Raw genomic sequence first — 27,399 nt, 5'->3', positions numbered from 1 at the left:
GAATAGGTATTCTTCAAACCTTTCAAAGACTAACATAATAGCATTTAAAATATTTTAAGAACTTAGATTTTTCTTGACAATGAGACACATCTGTTCCTGGCAGCACCAATCTACTTCAAGAGGATGATGGGCATTGAAAGGATGCTTCTGGAGTTTGTTAGCCATTTGGGCAAGAAACTGCTCTTGCCTGTTCTGCTTGATGGTATAATGTATGAACCGGACATTTGCTTTGGTCATGGTGCTTCATCACTGCAATAGAAAGCCTAATTAAGACATAAGACAACTGAATTTAGCCCCACAACCCACGGGGGGTGGGGGAATTAGGTCTCATTGGAAGAGGAAACAGATCTGCTGCAAAAGGCTCAAAAAGCAGAGCAGTGGAGATTCAGTGGATGGAGCATCTTAACTCTGGACAGATGGATCCACAGTGGCAGGCCTTGTTATTGACTACAGTTGGACTGTGCATACTTGACAGGGTCCAATGCAGACAGATTCTAGTGGCCTTTTGTTTTGAGGGAGGATGGTAACATAGATACAATCTCCCATATTAGTGTGAAGAGGTGACTGAAAAGGTTTGTTTGGGAACTCCAGATGCCCTTGATTGTCACTGTGATAAAACATGAAACAGATACCGAGTCTCAGGATCTAGTGAAAGTCCATGTCAAAGGAGGGCTGCAGACCCAAAAAAATGTAATATGTTTGAGTGTGGGCAAAATTACAGTCTTGATTGTGAGCTTAGGAATATTTTCTAGGTATTAGATAATATGATAGGGAAAAGAAAAGAGGGGCTCAGGAAGGGAAAGGGGGCAGTACAGAAAAAGGGCAGGAGGAAGATAAAGGGGAATATCAGAATTAATACAATTGAGCTGATAGGATAATATGGAAAATGAGGTTTCCTTAGGGAAGGCAGAGGGAGATAAATACTAGAGAAAGAGGAAGGGAGGGAAAATAACAGCATGATGGTTGCAAAAGCCACAAGGAGTCTTACTATTAACTGTTTACCTAAAAAATAACAAATGTAAATCAGTAAATAACTGTATGCTATTTATGTAAATGTAAATAAATATACATACATACATACATACTTTTAATGAACTTTTTTTCATGGGGGCTGATGGCACTCCCTTCAAGAGACTACCTAACAAAATCCCAATAATAGGCCAGAGAAGCCTTCTTTTGAGTTGTTGGTCAGGGCTGCTAAAAACTCCCAAAGCATGCAGCCTATTTCTGTTGCCCTTCTCTATACAACAGAGGTGGAAGGTAAGTCCCTATTGCTGAAGACACCATGCACTTTAGAAACAGGATCCAGAGGCTGCTGAGCTAGAACAGACCTAAACTCACCTCCCTGGGGGACTACCGTTCATTGTTCTGAAAGGTACCATGCAAGCTTCCAAAAAAGGGGGCATCCAACAGTCCCCATCAATTGATGCCTACGGACCACATCAATGAGCAGCATGCCACAATAACCCTTATCGGTACAGAAGTGGCACATATGCATTGGTGGTAACCAGCAGCTCTGTCACTAAACTTAAGACCTGCTCAGCAAGAGGGACATCATGCCTGGTACTGAGAACCTAGCTAACTAATCAGTGCTAAACTCATGGTTATTGGAGGAGAATCCACGACCACTAATTTACTAAACCAGCATAATCTCTAACAACAGTCTCTAAACACTTGTCCTTAAACACATGGGTAAATATATTTTCAGAAAAGACTCCCAAGTTCCTGGGAACATTCTGTTGTCCGGCCACATGACTAAAGTAACTTCCAATAGTATACAGCTCCAGCTACCATATGGTGGAGCAGCGGTTGATTGCCTGGGTGGGAGCAGGAGATTTTGGAGCCTGGGGATTGGACAACAACGGTAATACTGCACCACTCAGATCATAGTCTCTGCCTCCCCGGGGTAGGACCCACAGTGGTCAGATCAAACTGAGCCACGCCTAAGGTTAATTGTCAGCCCTTTGCGAATCTTTATGTGGAGTGCTCTGCAAAGCGACACTGTCACTGCCTTTCTTTGCAGCTCCAGTTACTAAACCTGTTGCTCAGGGTATGGCAAAGAATGCAGCCGCCCAGCACTGTCTTTCCACCCTAGCTGTGTGCTTTTCGGTTCTACTGATCTGTCTGTGGTCAATGCTGCCCGCTGGTGAGTTGCTATGATCTAGTTTGAGGGGCGTGGGTAGTGTGTATGTATTGGGGGAGGGGGAACAGGCTACTGAATCATGCCGTAGCAGTCCTCCTGGGCTCTCTGGAATGCCGCACTGCTCGTGAAGTACATGACCCTCACCCGACCCTACCATGCTCAGGGGAGGCGCTAGAGAGCTACTGGGTGGCAGGAATGAGGAGGGCAAGGTGCCAGAGGGGAATCACTGGTGATGCCATCAGTATTCAACCATACTGGGGTCCACAGGAAGCCTAAACGGAGTCAGGAGGATTAGGGTGATGGGCACAGTGCCAGACTTCATGAACAGACTGGTACAGCTCCCGTGGACTTAAGGCAATAGATACTCTGAAGACAATCTTCCAGGGGGATTCCTCACAAGCTCTCCACCACTCCTGAACCTCTTTGCCATCAAACTTCCTTTCTGACCTTCCCAAGGTATTTTTCTCAGCAAATCACATTAGGTGTTTCCAAGGCAGGCCGTCCCAAACCCGGAGTTTCTCACTTGCTTTCACTTTTGTTTTTGCTGTTGCTTTGGTGTATGGATTTCATATCATAGCTCATACTATATAATTTTAAGTATTTAGTTTTTAGTGTGGCAGCAGATTTGGCCTCTGTCCCCAGATTAGGGCATGTCCCATGCAACAGTATTGGTGCCCATCCCCGAGAATATCTTTAAATGTACTGTGCAAGCTGCATGTTTCCCAGTCAGCTGTGGGTTCTATGCTACCTGCAATCTAGGCCATCTAGAAATGACGAAGGAGATCCTGCATTCGGGACCTCCGGCTCTCTTCGTTGCTGTGGGATTCTTTGGATCTCATGGCCTTGAGGTTTGTGGTGCTTTCTATGGGAGCATTGCAACTTACTTGAGGATTTACCTCAGTCACTTTATCTATATGAGATAAGATTTCCTCAATCATCTGGGGAACAGGAAATGTTCTGTCAGACACCTCCTTATCTCTCCCTGATAGGCAGTTAACACGTGAGTAACTTGTTGGGATATCTTGTGTGACTCTGACCACTTAAAAACCTAGATGGAAAGAGTTTACCTCATGATGTCTGCCTGAGGCCTGATGGGCCTTCTGATAGCCCAGGTCCACAGGCTGCTCTCTCCCAGGGCCCAGGACCATGCCAGGAGCCACAGTGAAATGGAATGTGTTTTCTATGCAGGTGGGTCAGGCTAACTTCTGCCCTAGCAAGATGATTCTCCAATTAGACACTGCCATGAACTCAGCCCCCCCTTCAGGTTCATTTCCAAGAACTGACTCCTCAGGCTGACAGATTGTCCTGGGACAGATGGCCCGAGGGGCAGTTCCAGCCATGCTCTTCATGGTTGTATTGTCCCTGCTGCTTTCAAACTCCATGAGCAGAGCTGAGCAGGTATAACAGGAAGGGCTGTCCAATGAAGACTTCAGTATTTACAGAATAGTGGTGTTAGTCACTTCTATACTGTGATAAACACCAAGGCCACACTTGGTGTTTATCACAGTATAGAAAACTGTGAAACAAGGATTTATCTCACACCAGACAAGCATGGCATCAGGAAATTATGGTGACTGGAGCAGCAAACTTACAGCCCACATATTTTTTTGGTTTGATAAGATTTGGTTTGGGTTTCTGAAATAAGGGCTTACTATCTATCTCCAGCTATCATACAACTCGCTATATGAAACAGGCTGACCTTCCACTTATAAAGATCTGCCTTCCTCTGCCTCTCAACTGCTGGCATGAGAGCCATGTGACACCAGGGCTAGCTCAGAACACACATCTTAAACCTCAAGCAAGGCCCAGAGATGAAGAAATCAGAATGATTTTTAAAGCCACATCCTCAGTGACATACTTCCTTCAGCCAGGCCTTACCTCCTGAACCTAGTCAAACAGCTGCCACCAACTGGTTTCCAAGTAATCAAACATCCTGCTTTACAGAGGACAGGTTCATTCAAATAACAACACTAGATACTCACAGGAGCATCTAGGAGTTCATACCTGAGTAATGAAGTAATACAGAAAGAATACCTGCACTTGATGCAGGCCTGAATGATCACTCTCGTGGGATCTGATCAGTCCCCCAGGAAGGCAATCTGAATTATCTTTGAGGTAGTTTAGTTTTAATTGTTTTTAATATTTATTTTGTTTTGACTGAATGTATGTATGTGCACCACATATGTTCCTGATGCATCTGGAGGGCAAAAGAGGACATTTGATCCCCTGGAACTCAAGTTACAGGCAGTGTGAGTCACCATGTGTGGTTGCTGAGAATCAAACCTGTATCAGCTACAAGAACAAGTGCCCTTAACCACTTCCCCAATGGTTCAGTTTAGACAATGGGCACAGGAGTCGGGGTTTTCATGGGACAGCAGCTTTCAGCATTTTGATCATCTGTTTTGTCTTTAATTATTAAAACCCAACCATATCTGGGTTTGGTAACAATCTCTGTATATTTAGAAGTTTTGTGTTCTGTTAGCCATGACTCCCTTAAGCAGTTGGGCTTCAAGGTGAGTCATCAATGGACCACTGTCCTTGTTGTTAGTGCCACATGACCATTCTAGCTGATGGGATTTTTTTTGTGCCATATTTACTGTGATTCGAAAATACCATTTCCGAACCCCACCCCCTCGAAACATCATCATCATCCCTGAGCTTGGAGCAATGCTTGTGCCCTTCCTGGTTCTTCTCACTGTGCTTCTCAGCAGCGATACTCCAGCATCCACAGACAGCATGGACTCTGCACTCTTCCCCTGGAAATGTTTGCTGTTCCATCCACTCTGGCACATGTACTTCTCTGAGATTTTTTGATCCCCACTCTTGTACTGCCAGATTCAACCAGCCTAGATTTTCTGTGTCCTGTAGTATGGGCTAGCCTCTGACCAGGTCCAGGAAGCCACCTGCGGTATCCAGGGGATCTGGCATGTGTTGTTCTGGTTTCATTCAGTTGCTGTGATAAACCCTCTACCAAATGTAACTTAAGGGAGAAACATGGTCTTGCTCAGAGTTTTATTGTTGTGAAGAGACACCATGACCTTGGTACTTCTTATAAAAGAAAGCCTTTAATTGGGGCTTGCTTACAGTTTTGGAGGTTTAATTTATTATCTTCATGGTGGTACCCAGTCAGATATGGTAGCTGAGAGTTCTACATCCAGATCCAAAGGCATCTGGACTTGTAATGGGCTTTCTAAAACCTCAAATTCCACCCCCAATAACACACTTCCTCCAATAATACCACACCTACTCAAACATGACCACAACCCTATTTCCTCTTAGGAAGTGGCACTCCCTGATAACCAAGCATTCAAATAAAAGAGACTGTGGCAGCTATTCTTATTCAAACCACCACAACTCTGCCCTGGTGCAGTTTTCATCCCTGGGAATCTGCATATTGGGCATCTGCATATTGTTGCATATTTTAAAGTTATATCGGGCATTTGTTCTTTAAATCACCTTCATAATTCCCTGTTCCTGCTATAGCAAAACAATTTCCTTTTACCAAACTTCTAAGTGGATTTTTCTTACCAATAACTGATGTTTAGTCTATATGATGCATCAAAGTGCCAAGTTTGTGAACTTTAGTTCAGAACTACAAAGCCAATTCTCTACTCCAGAGGGCTCATGTTCATGTCCACCAAATCCTCCAGGAGGGGGCATTGAGTGAGAAAGAACTCCAGCCATTCAAGAACAAATTCAAGTCTTAAAAGTAACAGAAAGGCAAAAGAAGAGAGAGAGAGAGAGAGAGAGAGAGAGAGAGAGAGAGAGAGAGAGACTGTGTATGGCGGCGGGGGGGGGAGAGAGAAGAAACAGGTGGTAGAAAACACAGAGAGAAGGAAGAGAAATCTGGTTGAAGGGGACAGGAAAGGATGTCCCCAACCTGCAGCAGCCCACCTCATAGGAGAAGTAGTTTTGGGGAGGGTGGAGGGAAAGAGGGACTTTTTAACATCTCTTAAATTTTTTAGTTTAATTATATTACACACTTGTTAAAAAGATTCTTTAAAAATACTGTTCATTTTATATTTTAGTGCTCTCACACAGGACATTACACACGTACATCCTCACTAGGTCGTTTGTACAATCTGCTGAAAAGAACAGCTCTAAGATATTGTGTCTTCGGTTGCTGCTAGGGAAAGTCTGGGAGGCCAGGGGCCATAAGTGTCCTGGGAAACAACTGCCTAACGAAGAGGAGAGACAATCAGGGTTTCGAGGAGGTCAGACAGAGATCTCTTCTTGAGAATGAGTTAGGGATGTGGTTTAACAAGGGAGAATATGTCATCTGATGCCCAGCATTGTGTGAAGTGGCCCAGTGGGAACACAGTGAGTACTGTGCTCACAGGTGGCAGCTCCCCTCCCATGACAAGTTGCAGCATAGTCCAGGCGGCCTTTCCTGAACTCCAGGTTCCATATTGAATTTACCATGTGTTCTATGATACCTCCTTTCCTTGTGTAGTAATAGATTTTCAGTCTTGGGAAAGATACAATCTGACATATTTTATCCCCCAACACTTGATAAAAGCCACTAAAAGCAGTTGTGAGATAAATCACCTGGTGACACAGTGTGATTCTGAGGGTGCTACCACCCTAAGATAGCCAAAGAGGGCATGGAAATGAGGTTTCAGAAGCTGGTGGACTTCTTGACTAGAAGTTTCCCTTCCTTCCCTCCTGCCCTTCAGAGGGACTCTGGGTGTCATCTAGTTTCACAAAACCATGAGTCCTGTGGATTTCTGCTCCCTCTTTGGACTTCATCTCCTTGTTTCTCTTACAGATACACACTCTCTTAGTTGTGACGTCATTGTCAAGGCTCGTACCACATCTGGGCAGTCCTGGTGTGAAGGGCAGTGCTCAGTGGATGGAGAGCCTTTCCTGCAGTATGATAATGACAACAAAGCCACACCTTTGGGAGACCTGGGGAAGGTGGCAGATGCCACTCCTGTGTGGACAGATTTGATGCAAAAGCTGGAATACTTGGGGCAAGAGCTCAGGAAGATGTTGGCTAACTCCATACAAGAGATGACTGAGACCAGTGGTAAGTGTGGGATCAAATACAGAAGCAGAAACAGTTGGAAAGGGAGAGGAAGGGCAGAGCACATGTGGGAATGAGATGGTGGTTGTATCAGTGTGAAAGAGCTGAGCGTTGGTCCAACCTTGGAAGCATGTGGTACCCAGTGGGTAACAAAGAACAAATCATGTGGAAATGATCCTGGCTCATAAACCAGTGGGAAAGTCCTGACCTTTGGAGAAGTGATGGATCTATGAGAGTGAAGCATGATGGTGTTGTGTGTGGTTCACAGGTCAGCCCACTTTACAGGCCACCATGCTCTCTCAGTGTGAACAAGGACAAACTGTTGGTGCCTGCTGGAGATTTAACATCAGTGGAAAGTATTCCTTCATCTTGGACACAATGAATATGAGCTTTAAACAGATTAGTCTTGAAGCCAGATCTATCATGAATGATGAACAATTAATGAAAGACCTCAAGATAATCTCCACAGCAGACTGCAGTTACTGGCTCAAGGAACTCTTAAAGCACCAGAAGAAAAATCAAAGTATGTATTACCTAGATTATCAGGGGGCAACTCCATCACAGTTGATAGACTGGGTGGGAGATTTCCTGGTTGTAACGGCGTAAATGAATGCAGACAGAGTGTAAAAATATATATATATCTTTAATGTAGAAATAGACTTACAGAACCACCGTTCCCGCGGAGACCAGGAAAGCAGAAGCGACCAGCTTGGAGCTTGCTCGCCAAATTTATAGGCAGACATTAGCCCGAGGCGAACACGCCCCTTAAGGGGCGGGACTTATCCCTACATCTCCCCTTTTTGTCTAAATAAGACAGAACTAAACCAAATACAACTACATACAATGACAACAAATAATAAATACAACAAACAATATTGAGAACAAAAGCTTTGCTAAACATTCTATCTCAAGAAGTCCAAATAATGTAAAGAGTAACTACAATTATATAATCTTCAACTCAGTCAAAGATCTGAGAAGGGAATAAACACTACTCAACAAACGAGATATATCCAAAATGTGCAACAATTGACAGAGACAACTGACTACCTGGGCAATCACCCAAAGTCTCGTTTGCAACGTTGAGTCAACCAATTTTGGCTAAGGCCTAACATAACTGACATACCATTATTAAAGGCAAGGAACTTTTCAAAACTATCTTACCCTGTCTTGGCAGGATATGACAGTCCTGTTTTATCCATTGATGCATGCTCTGTATCTGTGTCAGTGGTTGAGGTATGGGCATTTCTTTGCCCAAAGGCCAGTTCTGCCAAAATAGAAAGGCTCCAGGTGGAGTGTTTTTGGTGCTCAACATTCTCTCAGGAATAGAGCGGTGTTGCCAGGAGCAATTGTGTCTCACTATCACGAAACTCTGAGTTAGATTAAAGGCCATATTCTACAGCTCTTTGAAGAGGTTGAAGATTATCTATCTATACTGAGTATAATCTCTATATATCTAAAGAACCTGATTAGTCTAATTATAAATGACAAACTTAGATGACAATTAGTCTATATAATTCTCAATATCTATCTAACTTAAAGACTAAGACAATAAACGACTGTGAAACAAATGAGGACAATGACCTCCAAATATAAACAATGTACAAATATACATTGCAGTAGGTAAATATATATCAATACACAAATATTATATAAGTATCTTAATCAGAGGTAGAAATGTACACTGCAATATGGTAAATATATACAATATATATATCAATACAATATATGTCAATACATAAAAATGTTTTAAACAGAGGTAGAAACATGCATGCGTACAATAGTCCATATAATTTAACTTTGTTTCATTATACAAGAATTGATACCAATATATTTGTCTAAAAGCAGTAACTCACAATTATAAATCTATTATCCCATCATTCCCTCTTTTTTTTTTTTCAAAATGATCCTTGAGCTTATAAAATTCCTCTCCCAACCCTCAATCATATACTAATTATAATCAACCCCTAAATGATGTCCCTAAACCCAAGGGCAAACTTTACTGGGAGAGGGGACGTCGTTCTCTAGAATTACTTCCAGCTGTCATAGGGGCGACGTTCTTTCTGGGGGATCCTGTGAAAGTAAAATGATGGTTAAATTTCAAGATAATGTCTTTTAAAATTGCAAATAGTCTCTGAGTATTTTCGTGCAGGTCTGGCCAGAATGTTGTATAAGATGTGCACCATTTCAGCTAACCAAGTTGGAACTGTCTTGTGCAGCTGGTACCAAAAGCAGGTCTTGTAGTAGCGCTATCAGTATCATGACGTCATATCAACCAGGTGGAGTTGTTCTTATGGGGCCCCATCTTCTTCCTGGAAACTTCAAATGTCACTTCAGGAAAAACTCATTGTTCATTATGAAAAACTTAAACATTAATCATATAGACATATATATATATATTCAATGAAAGACATGATAGATATATTCAATGAAAAGTATGATAGATATGAAGAGAAGCAAAGATGTTTTCTAAACTCATATTTCTTTCTGTCCCATATCATGGCTCTTGACATGAGACAGAAACTCCAGAAAATCTGGGTTTTTCTCTTACTAACAGGCTTGGAATTGGAGAGGGACTGAGCCAGAGTCCAACTTCAAAACCAGCTTTATAAATTTAGAAATATGGTTTAATATTACTTACACAACCCATTCAGTTGTCTTGATATTTCCTATTGGGCAGGTATTTTTCCATCTGTCAGTATCCAAACATCCAGGGTCCCTTGAATTTCTCAAAGATGAGTGTTTTCCTGTGGAGATAAGAACAGAACCCTGCCCCCATTCTATATGTTTTTCTTACCACCTGTATGAATATCATCGTTGTGGATGAGTTGTCATTTCTCCTTTCCAAGAGGTTTCTCCTCTTCAAATCGAAACTTTATTAATTTTGATGGTATCCACAATTTTTCTTCTCCTGTGGAAACAAGAGCAAAACCCCTTCCCCAACGTAGCACATCTCCTGGCTTCCACTGAGAGGTCAGCACATCTTTGAAATAAATCGGTTGATTTAGTTCAGCAGACTTTTCCATTATCCAATGTCTTTCTGCTGCTGTCGTTCCTTTCTCATTAGCGTTAAGAAAATTCAAGGTTAATAAAGCATTATGTAATCTATTTCTGGGGGTATTTTCAGTCCCTTTCTGTTTGTTCAGCATATCCTTTATAGTACGATTTGATCTTTCTATAACTGCCTGACCTGTAGGATTATTTGGTATACCTGTAATGTGTTTTATATTATAATATTCAAAAAAGCGTTTCATTTTCTTAGATACATATGCTGGACCATTATCTGTCTTTATTTGCGCAGGTATACCCATGATGGCCATAACTTCCAATAAATGTGTGATTACTGAATCAGCCTTTTCTGAGCTCAGGGCAGTAGCCCATTGAAAACCTGAATACGTGTCTATGGTGTGGTGTACATATTTTAATTTGCCAAATTCTGCAAAGTGGAACACATCCATCTGCCAGATTTCATTCCTTTGGGTGCCCTTTGGATTAGCCCCTGCAGGCAGTGGCGTTTGGTTATAGAAAGAGCAAGTAGGGCATTTCTTTACAATCTCCTTAGCTTGTTGCCATGTAATTGAAAACTCTTTCTTCAAACCTTTGCTATTAACATGATGTTTTTTATGAAATTCAGAGGCTTGTAGCACACTACCAATCAATAATTGATCAATTTCTGCATTACCTTGTGCTAGAGGACCTGGCAGACCCGTATGGGATCGAATGTGTGTTATGTACATAGGGCAAAGCCTGTTCCTGATCAAATCTTGAACCTGGAGGAACAATGAGGTTAGTTCAGTATCATCAGGTATAAATTCAGCAGTTTCAATATGTAAAATAACTCTTTCTGCGTATTGTGAATCTGTAACTATATTAATAGGTTCTTTAAAATCCCTTAGCACCATAAGAATGGCATATAATTCCGCCTTCTGGACAGAAGTATACGGACTTTGTTCCACCTTATCCAAGTCTTCTGATTTGTAACCTGCCTTCCCTGATTTATTGGCATCAGTATAGAATGTATGGGCTCCAGTTATTGGAGCATCACGGACGATTCGAGGAAGAATCCAAGAAGTTCTCTTTATGAAGTTAAGCCGCTTGCTTTTTGGATAGTTGTTATTAATGTCTCCCAAAAAATTAGCACAAGCTCTTTGCCATGGTTCATTATCTTCCCATAATTTCTTTAGTTCATCAGCAGTGAAAGGCACTATAATTTCTGCTGGGTCTATGCCTGCTAGTTGACGAAGTCTCAGCTTGCCTTTTATAATTAACTCAGAGACTTTTTCCACATAAGTTTTCAGTTTCTTACTTGGTTTATGTGGTAAAAAGATCCATTCCAAAATAATATCATCTCTCTGCATTAAAATTCCTGTAGGAGAAATTTTTGATGGTAGTATGACGAGAATACAATCGAGCTCTGGATTCACCCTGTCCACATGTGCCTGTTGTAATTTTTCCTCAATCATTGTCAGTTCCTTTTCTGCTTCAGCTGTTAATTCTCTGGGACTGTTTAAATCTTTATCACCATCCAAGGTTTTGTTCAAATGAATTATTAAATCAGGTGTTATTCCAATAGCTGGTCGTAGACTGGAAATGTCTCCTAACAGTCTTTGAAAGTCATTAAGAGTCCGTAGGCAATCTCTCCTAATTTGTGCTTTTTGTGTCTTAATTTTTTGCAAACCTATTTTATAACCTAAATAATTAACAGAATCTCCCTTCTGAATCTTTTCAGAAGCTAATTGCAATCCCCATTTAGGTAAAAGTATCTTTATTTCTTCAAACAGTCTGTTCAAGGTATCCATGTTTGAATCGGATAACAAGATGTCGTCCATGTAATGGTATACTATAGATTTGGGAAATTTCTTGCGTATTATTTGCAATGGTTGGTTCACAAAATATTGGCACAGGGAGGGGCTATTTAACATACCCTGGGGGAGAACGGTCCAGTGGTACCTCCTCGAAGGTTGAGAATTGTTATAAGTAGGCACTGTGAAGGCAAATTTTTCTCTATCTTCTTTTTGCAAAGGTATAGTGAAAAAACAATCCTTTAAATCAATAACTATGAGAGGCCATCCTTTTGGTAATAAAGAGGGCAAAGGAATTCCAGATTGCAGAGGGCCCATAGGTTGAATAACCTTGTTGATGGCCCTGAGATCTGTCACCATTCTCCATTTACCTGATTTTTTCTTAACCACAAATACAGGAGAATTCCAAGGGCTGGTAGATTCTTCTATATGTCCAGCATCTAATTGTTCTTGTACCAGCTGTTCTAAAGCCTGTAACTTTTCCTCAGCTAAAGGCCATTGCTTTGTCCATATTGGTTTCTCAGTCAACCATTTTAGAGGCAAGGCTGTTGGTATCTCTGAAGGGACATCAATTGCTTGTTCTTGTACAGTCCGAATGGCCGGTTTTCTCCGTTTGTAATATCTTTTAATATTATTCTCAGAAATATAGGCTCTAGATTTAGCAGGAATGTTAATTTCAGTATTCCATTGTTGTAATAGGTCACGACCCCATAAATTCATTGCAATATTGGCTACATATGGCTTTAATTTTCCTATTTGTCCCTCTGGCCCTATACATTCAACCCATCTCGTGCTCTGCCTTACTCGAGATAGGGTTCCAATTCCCAGGAGCTGAACATTTACATTCTGAAGAGGCCAATACGGATGCCAAGATTCTGGGGTAATGATACTTACATCAGCACCTGTGTCCAGCAGGCCAGTAATAAAAATGCCATTTACACACACTCTCAGTTTAGGTCTTTGATCATTTATAGAAGTTTGCCAAAACACACGTAACTTATCTTTCTGATCATTATTGCTTGTAACAGTAGGCATGGGGCTTCCTAATTGTCCTGATGAGGCACGTTCTCTGCAGAAACTGGATATGACTGAACCATGTTTGCCATGGGGGCCTGTGAGGCCCCCCCTCTCATGTTTCCCGGCTGTATCAGGTTGCCTTGTCTATCTCTTGTAGACCTGCATTCATTCGTCCAATGTCTGCCCTTTCCACATCTTCTACATAAACCTGAAGGCTGAGTCCTCCTATTTCTGTTATTTCTAGAAGATGCATTATTATTATTATTTCTGAAAGATGCATTATTATTATTATTATTATTTCTGAAAATCCGTTGTTTACAATTCCTTTTAATATGACCCATTTTTCCACAATTAAAACATTTGGTATTCTGGTGTCTCCTTTTACCATTGGAAATTGCTTCTTCTACCCATGCTTCAGTGCCATAATCAAATGTATCAACATTGAGTGTATGCAAGACCCATTCTTCCAACGGTGCTGATCTGAGCTTTAAAGGACCCAAAATCCTTTTGCATTCCACATTTGCATTTTCATAAGCCAAAGACTCAATCATTATACGTCTTGCTTCTGGGTCAGATATTCCTATTTGTACAGCCTTAGTTAATCTTTGTAAAAAGTCACTAAAGGGTTCTCTCTGACCCTGTTTAACTCTGACAAATGATTCCATTCTCTGTCCTGGGTCTTGTACCCTGTCCCAAGCCCTTAAGGCTGCTGTAGTACACATGGAGAGTGTGTTTTCATCCAAATTAGCTTGTTCCTGAGGATCAGAAAAGAGCCCTTCACCTAGAATTTGATCTAGGGAAATGTCAATTCCCTTCGCTTTTTCCTGCTGTTCTAAGAGTCTAGCCTCTTGCCTGAATAAGCATTTCCATTTCAATTGCGGTCCACTCTCGAGTACCGCAGAGCTCAGCTGGAGCCAGTCCGAGGGGGTTGCTCTGCTTGTCGTGGCCCAAGATTTTAGCATCTCTTTAACAAAAGAGGCTTGCATCCCAAAAGTCATGACAGCCTGTTTTATTTCCTTGAGATCATTCATACGCACAGGCTCCCATGTATCCTCCTTGATGACCCTAGGGTTTTTGGAACCAATCACCTTCTCTGTTGTTATTACGGGAAAGGCAGGTAGAGCTGTAGGTAGAGCTTTGTGGAAATTGTCCCGGAGAGACTTACCCACAGATGTAGTTAAAATTTTCCTTTCTACCCTTTGCTCTTCTTCATCAGAATTTAGAAATTCCTCAATCTTTTCAATTCTATTCACCATTGCCTTCTGCAATGTCTGAATCTCCTGTCCAGAATTATGTTCCAAAGCCTTCATTGAGGATTCTAATGTATGAAGTTTGTCCGTTAGAGATAACATCTCATCTTTGGACATAAATTTTATGGCATAAACCGTGCCTTCTTGTATTGACAATCTTTCCGTCAATCTGTCATAAGCTTTAGACAAAATCCGATTGTCACATTCAGCAGTTTTGATTCTCTCAGTTAATGTTTCATTTCCTACAGAAAGGGACTGAATCTTATGGTCCAGATCAGCTGTTCCCTCTTCTATAGTAATGAATTTCTCCTTAACATCAGCCTGAAGAACTTCAACCTGATTCTTGAGAAGATTGTTATCAGCCTGGAGAACTTCAAACTGATTCTCGAAAAGATTGTTATCAGTCTGGAGAACTTCAACCTGATTCTTGAGAAGATTGTTATCAGCCTGGAGAACTTCAAACTGATTCTTGAGAAGATTGTTGTCATTCTCAATTGTTTTTAAGCGTTCAATCTCTACCTTAAGAATCCGGGATTCGTCTCGTAAAGACTTTATCATATTTCTATTATCAAACCATTTGGTGCCAATGAAAACTACGAATCCCAGAAGGATCCATATATGTGGGGTGATAGACACCTCTTGTAAAATCTCCCACATGGTACAATTAAAAAAATCATTAAATTCTTGAACAGTAATGTGTTCAGACATTTTATTTATAAAAGAAATTTTTTTTTTACCTGCAAAGATCGGTTCCTGCCAGTGGTGGTCTCTGTGTTTTTGGAGCCTGTCCTAGAACTAGCTCTTGTAGACCAGGCTGGCCTTGAACTCACAGAGATCCGCCTGTCTCTGCCTCCCAAGTGCTGGGATTGAAGGCGTGCACTACCAAGGCCTGGCAGGGCTCAAACTCACAGAGATCTGCCTGCCTCTGCTTCCCAAGTGCTGGGATTAAAGGCGTGCTCTACCACTGCCTGGCCGGCCTCAAACTTGTGATCCTCCTGCCTCTGCCTCCTTCAGCAAATCCTACCGGCGTGCGCCACCACAACCGGCCAAGTCACTTTATAACAGACCAAATCTGACGCTGTGGCAGCTTTTGTTGCAAAACCGCAAGTACTTGAGCTTCTGCTAATTCAGGCAGTGGGGTTCCGCTGCAAAATTTAGCCAAGGCAGGCAGAATGGGCCTGTGTCGCCGAGTGTGTCTCGGACTCGGCACTGGGGCCGGAGTCACGAACTGAAAAACAGCCCCGGGGAGGGTGCTGTGTTAGCTAGCGGGCTACCCGCTTGAGTCGGGGGCAAAATAGCCCGACGTTGGACGCCAAAATGTAACGGCGTAAATGAATGCAGACAGAGTGTAAAAATATATATATATCTTTAATGTAGAAATAGACTTACAGAACCACCGTTCCCGCGGAGACCAGGAAAGCAGAAGCGACCAGCTCGGAGCTTGCTCGCCAAATTTATAGGCAGACATTAGCCCGAGGCGAACACGCCCCTTAAGGGGCGGGACTTATCCCTACACCTGGTGGTCTTTCTGTCTGAGATCCAGTTATGACCATGAGGATTCCTCTATCTCATCTTACCTCCCAGTGTTTCTCATTCCCTACTAACCAGCTACAACATGGCCTACTAGTGGACCCCAAGTCTGTAATCATTCACGTAAACTTCCAGCCTATTCTTCCTCATTTATATCTGTCCTTCCACCAGGTCCACATCACTTTTAAAGGGTTTGTTATCTTTCTCTGAAATAATTAAATATCACCAATTATGACAATATACAGAAACTTCTACACAAGGTAATTATGCTGCATTGTGATGGTTTAATACACTTTTGCTTTCTTTGGTAATGAAATAAACTCTGCAAGGACATTGTACACACAACTTTACTCCTATCTCTCCTCAGGACTTTATAATTAGTTATTACATATGAGTTCCTTGGGATGCCTGGGGAAAAAAGGTGCTGACAGAGGTGTGTTTTAGCTTTATCCATAATTTTCCTGATTTTTTTTAAAGGATCAACATCAAGGGCAACAGGTATCACCCTGCTCACATCTGTATCTGCCACACAGCCTCAGCTTACCACCAACCTTCAATATGAGGAAGTATTTGTCCCCATAGCAGCAGTCTTTGCCATCATCTTACCTTTAATTGTTGGAATAGCTGTGAAACTCCATCCCCAAGGAGGTAAGGAGCAGGCTGGGGTCTCACTCTGGTTCTTGGTAAGGTTAGTCTGCTGAGCACATGGAACAGGTGTCCCACTGGGTATTGGGGATGTGAATTCCAGTCTTCATGCTTCCATAGCAAGGGCCTTACCCACTGAGCCATCTTCCCATGTCCCATTTCTGACCCTTTGACAGTCTGGTTACCAGTTCCACAAACTGTCTTCTGCGCAGACAGTGAGAACTGAATGAAACAAGCTCCTGAATGTCTCATGTGCACGGGCCACCACCATGACACTTGCTGTGTTTTCATTCCAGAAGCATTTGCAAAGGTATTTTCACACAACCACTAGGACTCCCCGTTTTACTCTTTCTGTCACTCTTCCCTGCATGAAGCATGTGGTTGAATGGCTGCTGACATTTTTATTTTGATTTAAGGGGAAAGTGAGCTAGGAATGTATTCATAGTGGCTTAGTGGGATTTATATCTGTATTCAAACTCTTTTGTATACAGTTTACACTGACAAGGAGAAACCACAAGCTGACTGTGCTGACTCACTAAATACCTCAACACAAGCATCAGCTTGAAGACACATGTGGATTCTCATGGAGAGAAGTATATGCCAGGCACCTGCCCAGAAGAAAGGATGCAATGAGATATAACTGTAGACAGAAATGGAAAGTACTGCCCCGAGATCAGAATCACAACCTTAAGGCTACACAGTTTCTAGCTACCATTCAGTTTGCATAAAGGAAAAATTTGTCATCTGAAGAGTCATTGACCCAGTCATTATAGTGTCCCCATCACTGTGAAAAAGTTAAACACTTACAGGAGGCGAGGACAGACAGGCCATTGGCACCTGGCAAGGCCCATTGAACTTAGGCTCAGGAAGTGACCCACATATATGGCATGAAATCCTCTACCAGTATGTGTCCTGGGCATTGCAATTGTTCTAGAAAACTTCTCGTGTTTGGAACCAATTCAAGTCACAGCAAAGGAACAAGAATGTGTGGAATCAGTTCTAACATCTTTACTTGTTCTAGAGATTTGACTCATGTTACCATGTTTGTACCATTAGCTCCTTAGCCATGAAGCCATCTAACTGAACCTAGGACAAGGAGTGGCCACAAGTTGTGATGTGCTCTGGCACAGCAGAGTGACCACAGGGACATTGCTTCACAGTACTGTCCAGTAGGAAGATACCCAGGAGATGCTTAATAAAGACATTTCTCAACTCAGTTTACCTTTTTTATCCTCAAACATTTAAAATTCAGTTTTCTTTTTCTAAGAACATGGACATGCTAGTATAAGCAGTGAGGACATAGAGTAGGAGGCATATAAAAACTTCTCAGAATATAAACTATTTGGAATTTAGAATTTATGTCTGATGGTAGTCATTTAAAGACCTACAAGACTCTGTTCCTTGTTCTAACATTTCTATTGCAATACCATATAATTTAGACAAAATTCTATTAGTTCAATTTGTTTTAAATTTCTGGTATGGTGTCTGATTAATATTGGGGCATATAGTTAGAATCCTAGCACTTGGGAAGTGGAGGCAGGAGGATTGTACTAGGAGCCCGCTTGTTAGTTCCCAGCTGCTCAGCTCTGAAATAACTACACAGAAACTGTATTAATTAAATAATTGCTTGGCCTATTAGCTCTAGATTCTTACTGGTGATCTCTTACATCTTAATTTAACCCATCTCTATTAATCTGTGTATCACCATGTGGCTGTAGCTTAAAGCAAGGTTCCAGATTGTCTGTTCCCAGTGGTGGCTACATGGCTTCTCACTGACTCCACCTTCTTTCTCCCAACATTCAGTTTAGTTTTCCCTGCCTACCTCTATTCTGCCCTGTGCAAGCCCAAGACAGTCCTTTATTAACCAATAGTATTCACAGCATACAGAGGGGAATCCCACAACACATCCCTCTTTTCTGTTTAAATAAAAGGAAGGTTTTAACTTTAACATGGTAAAATTACATACAACAACAGTTATCAAGCAAGAATTATAGTTACAAAATTTATATCTACTTTAACTTTTATCATAACTAAGGAAAACTGTAACTATATCTACATATTCTTCAACTCCATCAAAGACTCCAGAAGGATATAATATTACCTAAGTAAACAGGAAATACATTGTAAGCAACTTCCAAAACTCTAGAATTGACAGAGACATATCTTGCTACCAGGACAGTCATCCAAAGTTCTTCTGTATTGTTGGGACATCCATCTTCAGCCTATAGGCCCATAGTATTCAGAAGACTTTTCCATGAAGCAGGAAATTTCAAAGACAGTTCCACCTATACTGGCAGTTTGTCAGTCACTTTTTTTCTATGTCCTGCCCAATATCTGTCAGACTCTTTCATGAAGCAAGAACCTTTAGGCAAGTTCAGCAGTCATTTTTCTGTGAGTTCTGCTTGTCCAGTTCATTTAATACAACATCAAGTAGTCCAGGCAAGAGCAGTTTCTTGCCCAAATGGCTAACCAATTTCATAAGAAGCCTCTTTGATGCCCATCACCCTCTTGAAGTAGATTAGTGCTGCCCAGGAGCAGATGTGTCTCATGTCATGAAAAGTCCTAAATTCATCAAACATTTTAAATGTCATATTCTGAAGGTCTCTGAAAGATCTGAAGAATACCTTTCCAATTGAAATATATCACTATATATCCAGAAAACCTAACTAGTATGACTACAAACTTGACTATTATAAAGAATAAGAAATAAAAGACTAGCCCATAGCCTGCCCACAGTGAGCAGGGTGGGCCGTTTGTTCGCAAGCTAACCAAGCAGCGCGGAGTTACGATCTGGGCACCGAGTGAAACATCATTGTGGAGAAACATCTCTGGGGAGTGACATCACTGGGAAGGTACATCAGTGGGCAAGAAGACCTGATCCTGTAAAAGAAGATCCAAATAGGAGTATTGGGAGGTAGAGATGGGCAGACGCCAATGCAGGAATTCTCCCAACAATCTGAAAAACAACACGAAACTACCAGAAGCCAGTGACCTCACAACAGGAGGACATGAACACCTTAATCAAGAAGAAGTAGAAAAAACTGACTTCATGAAAGTGATTGACACCCTTAAACAGCATGTAAAAAACGCCCTTATAGAAATGGATGAGAAGTATAACAGAAAGTTCGAGGAATTGAGTAAATCAGTGAATGATACCCTAGGAAACCAAGGAAAAACAATCAAGCAGATAATGGAAACAGTTCATGACTTGAAAACTGAAATGGAGGCAAAGAAGAAAACACAAACAGAGGGCCGGCTGGACATGGAAAATCTAGGAAAACGAATAGAGACTACAGAATCAAGCATAACCAGCAAAATACAAGAGATAGAAGAAAGAATCTCAGATTCTGAGGATAACATAGAGAAAATAAACGCTCTGATCAAAGAAAACAGCAAGTCCAACAAACTCTCATCACAAAACATTCAGGAAATATGGGACACAATAAAAAGACCAAACCTAAGAATAATTGGAGTAGAAGAAGGAGAAGAAGTGCAGCTCAATGGTCCAGAAAATATACTTAATAAAATTATAGAAGAAAACTTTCCCAACCTGAAGACAGATGTACCTATGAAGGTTCAAGAAGCATACAGAACAACAAATAGGCTGGATCAAAAGAAAACATCCCCTCGCCATATAATAATCAAAACACAAAATATACAGAATAAAGAAAGAATATTAAGAGCCGCAAAGGAAAAAGGCCAAGTTACTTATAAAGGTAAACCTATCAGACTTACACCTGACTTCTCTACAGAAAATATGAAAGCCAGAAGGTCCTGGATAGATGTACTGCAAAAACTAAGAGATCATGGATGCAAGCCCAGACTACTATATCCAGCCAAACTTTCGTTCACTATAAATGGAGAAAACAAAATTTTCCAGGATAAAAACAAATTTAAACAATACGTAGCCACAAATCCAGCCTTACAGAAAATAATAGAAGGAAAATCACTAACCAAAAAGTCCAACAATGACCACAATAACTCAGACATCTAGAGACTCTTCACCAGCGCAAATCAAAGAAGGAAAACACACAAACCCTACTACTAAAAAAGTGACCGGAGTTAACAACCACTGGTCATTAATATCACTTAATATCAATGGGCTCAACTTACCTATAAAAAGGCACAGGCTAAGAGATTGGATAAGAAAACAGGATCCAACATTCTGCTGTCTACAAGAAACACACCTCAACAACAAAGACAGGCACCTACTAAGAGTAAAGGGCTGGGAAAAGGCTTATCAAGCAAATGAACCTAAGAAACAAGCAGGTGTGGCCATACTAATTTCTAACAAAGTTGACTTCAAACTTAAATCAATCAGAAGAGATGGAGAGGGACATTTTATACTCATAACAGGAACAACTCATCAGGAAGAAGTCTCAATCCTGAATATCTATGCCCCGAATATAAAAGCACCCACGTACGTAAAAGAAACATTACTAAAACTCAAGGCAGCCATCAAACCACACACACTAATAGTAGGAGACTTCAACACTCCTCTCTCACCAATGGACAGGTCAATCAGACAAAAACCTAACAGAGAAATTAGAGAATTAATGGGGGTAATGAACCAAATGGACTTAACAGACATCTATAGTTTATTTCACCCAAAGAGGAAAGAATATACCTTCTTCTCTGCAGCTCATGGAACCTTCTCGAAAATTGACCACATACTCGGTAACAAAGCTAACTTACACAGTTACAAAAAAATATTAGTAACCACCTGTGTCTTATCAGATCACCATGGATTAAAGTTAGAATTCAACAACAATGCTACCCCCAGAAAGCCTACAAACTCATGGAAACTGAATAGTCAACTACTGAACCATACCTGGATTAAGGAAGAAATAAAGAAAGAAATTAAAGTCTTCCTTGAATTCAATGAAAATAAAGAAACAACATACTCGAACTTATGGGACACTATGAAAGCAGTCATGAGAGGAAAGTTGATAGCACTAAGTGCCCATCTAAAGAAAACAGAGAAAGCACATATTGGAGACTTAACAGCCCACTTGAAAGCTCTAGAAAAAAAAGAAGCAGACTCACCTAGGAGGAGTAGAAGACTGGAAATAATCAAACTGAGGGCTGAAATCAACAAAATAGAAACACAGAAAACAATCAAAAGAATCAATGAAACAAAAAGCTGGTTCCTGGAGAAAATCAACAAGATTGATAAACCCCTATCCAAACTAATCAAATGGCAGAGAGAGAACACGCAAATTAATAAGATCAGAAATGAAAAGGGGGACATAACCACAGACACAGAGGAAATTCAGAGAGTCATTAGATCTTACTACAAAAGCCTGTATGCCACAAAACTGGAAAATGTAAAAGAAATGGACACGTTTTTAGATAAATACCATTTACCAACACTAAACCAGGACCAGGTGAACAATCTAAACAGACCTGTCAGTCGCGAAGAATTAGAAGCTGTTATCAAAAACCTCCCTACTAAAAAAAGCCCAGGACCAGATGGTTTCAATGCAGAATTCTATCAGAACTTCCAAGAAGACCTAATACCTATACTCCTTAATGTATTCCACAATATAGAAACAGAAGGGTCATTACCAAAATCCTTTTATGAAGCCACAATTACTCTGATACCAAAACCACTCAAAGACTCAACCAGGAAAGAGAATTACAGGCCAATCTCACTCATGAATATCGACGCAAAAATCCTCAACAAAATACTGGCAAATCGAATCCAAGAACACATCAGAAAAATTATCCATTATGATCAAGTAGGCTTCATTCCTGAGATGCAGGGCTGGTTCAACATACGAAAATCTATCAATGTAATCCAGCATATAAATAAACTGAAAGAAAAAAACCATATGATCACTTCATTTGATGCTGAAAAAGCATTTGACAAAATTCAACATCCATTTATGTTAAAAGTCTTGGAGAGATTAGGGATACAAGGGTCATACCTAAATATAATAAAAGCTATATACAGCAAGCCGACAGCTAACATCAAAGTAAACGGAGAGAAACTCAAAGCCATTCCACTTAACTCAGGAACACGACAAGGCTGTCCACTCTCGCCATACCTCTTCAATATAGTGCTTGAAGTTCTAGCAATAGCAATAAGACAACATAATGGGATCAAGTGGATTCGAATTGGAAAGGAAGAAGTTAAACTTTCGTTATTTGCAGATGATATGATAGTGTACATAAGCGACCCCCAAAACTCCACCAAAGAACTTATACAGCTGATAAACAGCTTTAGTAATGTGGCAGGATACAAGATCAACTCCAAAAAATCAGTCGCCCTCTTATACACAAAGGATATGGAAGCAGAGAGGCAAATCAGAGAAGCTTCACCATTCACAATAGCCACAAACAGTATAAAATATCTTGGGGTAAATCTAACCAAGGAAGTGAAAGATCTATTTGACAAGAACTTTAAGGCATTGAAGAAAGAAATTGAAGAGGATACCAAAAAATGGATGGACCTCCCTTGCTCTTGGATTGGGAGGATCAACATAGTAAAAATGGCAATTCTAACAAAGGCAATTTATAGATTCAATGCAATCCCCATCAAGATCCCATCAAAATTCTTCACAGACCTTGAGAGGACAATAATCAACTTTATATGGAAAAACAAAAAACCCAGGATAGCCAAAACAATCCTATACAATAAAGGATCTTCTGGAGGCATTACCATCCCTGACTCCAAACTCTATTACAGAGCTACAGTAATGAAAACAGTGTGGTACTGGCATAAAAACAGAGAAGTCGACCAATGGAGTCGTATAGAAGACCCGGATTTTATCCCACAAACCTATGAACACCTCATTTTTGATAAAGGAGCTAAAAGTATACAATGGAAGAAAGAAAGCATCTTCAACAAATGGTGCTGGCACAACTGGATGTCAACCTGTAGAAGAATGAAAATAGACCCACATCTTTCACCGTGCACAAAACTCAAGTCCAAATGGATTAAAGACCTCAATATCAGCCTGAAAACACTGAAAAGGATAGAAGAGAAAGTGGGAAATACCCTACAACAGATGGGCACAGGAGATCGCTTCCTATGTACAACCCCAGAAGCACAGACATTAAGGGCAACATTGAATAAATGGGACCTACTTAAACTGAGAAGCTTCTGTAAAGCAAAGGACATTGTCACTAAGACACAAAGGCAACCTACTGACTGGGAGAAGATCTTCACCAACCCCAAAACAGACAAAGGTCTGATCTCCAAAATATATAGAAAACTCAAGAAACTAGACTTTAAAATGCTAATTAACCCAATTAAAAAATGGGGCACTGATCTGAACAGAGAATTCTCAACAGAAGAAGTTCAAATGGCCAAAAGACACTTAAGGTCGTGCTCAACTTCATTAGCAATCAGGGAAATGCAAATCAAAACAACTTTGAGATATCATCTTACACCTGTCAGAATGGCTAAAGTCAAAAACACCAAGGATAACCTTTGCTGGAGAGGCTGTGGAGGAAGGGGTACCCTCATCCATTGCTGGTGGGAAAGCAATCTTGTGCAACCACTGTGGAAGTCAGTGTTTCGGTTTCTCAGGAAATTTGGGATCAACTTACCCCTGGACCCAGCAATACCACTCCTGGGAATATACCCAAGAGATGCTCTATCATATGACAAAAGCATTTGTTCAACTATGTTCATAGCAGTATTATTTGTAATAGCCAGAACCTGGAAACAACCTAGATGCCCTTCAATGGAAGAATGGATGAAGAAAGTATGGAATATATACGCGCTAGAGTACTACGCTGCGGTAAAAAACAATGACTTCTCGAATTTTGCATGCAAATGGATGGAAATAGAAAACACTATCCTGAGTGAGGTGTCCCAGACCCAAAAAGATGAACATGGGATGTACTCGCTCATAATTGGTTTCTAGCCATAAATAAGGGCCACGGAGTCTACAATAGGTGAACCTAAAGAAGCTAAATAAGAAGGTGAACCCAAGGAAAAACATATAGTTATCCTCTTGGCTAAGGGAAGTAGACCAAATTGCCAGGGAGAAAATTGGGATCTTGGGGGTGGGGTGGGATGGGGGTAAGGGGAGATGGGGAGAGAAAAGGTAGAAGGGAAGGAGGGGGGACTTGGGGAAACAGGAGAATTGGGATAAAGGAAAGGTGGATAGGGGAGCACGGAACCACAATTCTTAGTTAAGGGAGCCACTTTAGGGTGGGCAAGAGACTTGACCCTGGAGGGGCTCCCAAGTGCCCAAGATGAGGTACCCAGTTAGTTCCTTGGGCAGCTGAGGATTGGGAACCTGAAATGACCCTATCCTAGAGCAATACTGACGGGTGTCTTGCGTGTCATCATGGAGCCTTCATCTGGTGATGGATGGAGATGGAGACGGGGACCCACAAGGGAGCGCTGGACTGAACTCCTAGGGTCCCAGTGAGGAGCAGAAGAGGGGAGAACATGAGCAAGGAGGTCGGGACCGCGGGGCGTGCACACACCCACTGAGGCAGTGGAGTTGGTCTGCTGGGAGCTCACCAAGGCCAGCTGGACTGTGACCGAAAAAGCATGGGATGGAACAGGACTCTCTGAATGTGGCGAACAGTGGGGGCTGATGAGACGCCAGGGACAATGGCACGGGGTTTTGATCCTGCTTAATGTGCTGGCTTTGTGGGACCTAGCCGGTTTGGATGTCCACCTTCCTGGATATGGACGGAGGGGGGAGGACCTAGGACTTACCGCAGGGCGGGGAACCCGGACTGCTCTGTGGACTGGAGAGGGAGGGGGAGAAGAGTGGGGTTAGGGGGAGAAGGGTGGGAGGAGGGGGAGAAGGGTGGGAGGATGGGGAGGGAAATGGGAGGCTGGGAGGAGGTGGAAACTTTTTTTTTGTTTATGTTTTTTTTTCTTCTTTTCTCAATAAAAAAAAGAAAAAAAAAGAAAAAAAAGAAATAAAAGACTATCTTTGATTACATAGTGTGTTTGAGGTCAGTTCAAACTACAGAAGGAGACCTGATCTCAAAGGAAGAAAGAGGAAGATGAGGAATTATTATTACCATTAATTATCATCATTATCATCGTTATTGCATGGGCTTATGTCCAGATAAAAAGCTTATTTTATAAGGGCAGAAAATATTGTTCCTGTGTCATACTCTGTGCATTAGTAACTATAGGCTTATGATAGTCTTTAAGACAAAAACAAAATAGACAAAGATTATTTAAGAGGTGGCACAGCAGTACGTACCTAGAATTCCAACACTCAGGAGTGTAGGGCAAAAGTATTACCAATCTCAAGGCCACCCTGGAATACATGGGGAGAGATCCTGACAAAGCAAACAGCCAATTAATCAAAAAAATAAAACCTTAGTATAATTTGATCAATGTCCTTTGCTAGACCTCTGTGCACAGAGAACTACGAAGCTAATATTTGTGTCCTTTGGAACTGAAACGACCTGTTTACTAAAGAAAAGTGAAGCTTATTCTCAGCACTGTCATGGTTAGATTTTGTCATATGCAGTCTAGAGCGAGCACAGAGAATGGTAAAGAAGATGGCCAAGACGCTTACTTTCTATTATTTCAAAAATTCCCTACTATCATGTTTAGTAAAAAAAAAAAAAAAGATACCTCTATTATCAGTCAATACAAAGTTCTGTGGTTTTGAGTAGGTATAATTATTTCAAGATAACATTTTTATAGCACTATGAACTCAGGGTATGGTTGCACACACTTGTAATCACAGAACTTGAGAAGCTGAGGTAAGAGCCCGTGGTACACAGGAAGTTCCAAGCAAGCTCAAGCCACAGTGAAAAACCTTTTCTCAAAAGAACAACAAAACACATTAAAAGTAAAGCAAAAAGCCAGCTGAACCACAAATACAGCATTTGGCTGACTCTGCACCTCTTTTGGTTTTATTCAGTCTTTTTAAGAATATATTTCATAGTCTCATTTTAATTTGAAGGAGAAAATAGCAGAAAGGTTTGACAAAATATATCCAAAAGGGGGGAAATCCCTAGAAAGCTGAGTTAGAGTCTGTGGGAGGGGAGAAGTATCCATGTGGGACGAAGTAGAGTAGGATGCAGATGTGCACAAGCCCACTGTAACTGACACTCTCCTTTTGTCACTAGGTGCTTCTCCATGCTGCTCCTCAGCATCCTCATCTATTATCTAATCTGAAGTCATTGTCAACAGTTGCCTCTGGTACTTCTCTTCTGCTTCGCAGCCAGAAATAAAACGATCTGATGGTATTGATCATCTGTGCCATTTCACATCTGAACAAGCATGGTGTGAAAGATTAAGGTTGACGGTCTCCATGCCTCCTCTATCACTTCATCAATGTGGAACGGGTCATTGACACCAGCAACTCCATCTTGCTTTGTTCTCTTTCTCATTCTTAGACTGTATGACCTTGGGAATATCAGATTGTGCCCCACTCTAAGATACTCCTTTTTGTGTGAAATGATAGCTTTCAGGCTGGGTCTTGCCCAAGGTGGCTCCATTTTACAAGCAACAAGATGATGACTGAGCATCTCCTGCGCAAATAGACATACCTTCTGTCCAGTAACAATAAGCCAAAGCCAGATAAATGTACATCTAAAAGTGAAAAGATGTCACTTATGGACATATCAGAATCAATTAGATATATGAGAAGGAGGATATATCAACATCATATCTGTGTTGGATAGTTTTATGTCAACTTGACACAAGCTAGAATTGACTGTAAGGAGGGAGCCTCAATTAAGTAAATGTCTCTATATGATCTAGCTATAGGGCATTTTATTAATTAGTGGTTGATGGCAGAGGGCCCAGTCTGGGCCCAGCCCAGCCCATTGTTGGCAGACCCATTCCTGGGTGGGTGGCCCTCAGCTCTATAAGAAATCAACAGAATACATCATGGTGAGTAAGTCAGTAAGCCGAACCCTTCCATGGCCTGTGCATCAACTCCTGTATCCTGTTCTTGCCCTCTTTCAGTTTCTATTCTAGTTTTTTTTTTCTTTCGCTGAAGGGCTATAATATTAAACTGCAAACCAAATAAACTCTTTCCTCTG

The 27,399-nt window shown here is 41.2% G+C and overlaps 1 protein-coding gene across 1 annotated transcript; it reads left to right on the top strand.

Annotated features, from left to right (window-relative positions):
• Positions 1-1,972: 1,972 nt before the first annotated feature.
• On the top strand, positions 1,973-27,399 carry LOC121466501 (retinoic acid early-inducible protein 1-epsilon-like). The gene is made up of 5 exons (XM_041680237.1): positions 1,973-2,146; positions 6,912-7,172; positions 7,438-7,692; positions 16,243-16,413; positions 26,479-27,399. Exons 1-5 carry the CDS (start codon positions 2,053-2,055, stop codon positions 26,520-26,522), a joined length of 825 nt encoding a protein of 274 aa, XP_041536171.1. The 5' UTR covers positions 1,973-2,052; the 3' UTR covers positions 26,523-27,399.

The sequence above is a fragment of the Microtus oregoni genome, unplaced genomic scaffold (genome assembly GCF_018167655.1).
Source record: "Microtus oregoni isolate MIOR12 unplaced genomic scaffold, Mior012 000033F_ref0000390, whole genome shotgun sequence".
Classification (NCBI taxonomy): domain Eukaryota; kingdom Metazoa; phylum Chordata; class Mammalia; order Rodentia; family Cricetidae; genus Microtus; species Microtus oregoni.
This window is presented reverse-complemented; position numbering and strand designations above follow the sequence as displayed.

Coding starts and splice junctions, on each gene's coding strand:
- LOC121466501 (XM_041680237.1), top strand. CDS start 2,053: ATGGCAAAGAATGCAGCCGCCCAGCACTGTCTTTCCACCCTAGCTGTG. Junction 7,173..7,437: donor AGAGATGACTGAGACCAGTG/GTAAGTGTGGGA, acceptor TGTGGTTCACAG/GTCAGCCCACTTTACAGGCC. Junction 7,693..16,242: donor GCACCAGAAGAAAAATCAAA/GTATGTATTACC, acceptor TTTTTTTTAAAG/GATCAACATCAAGGGCAACA.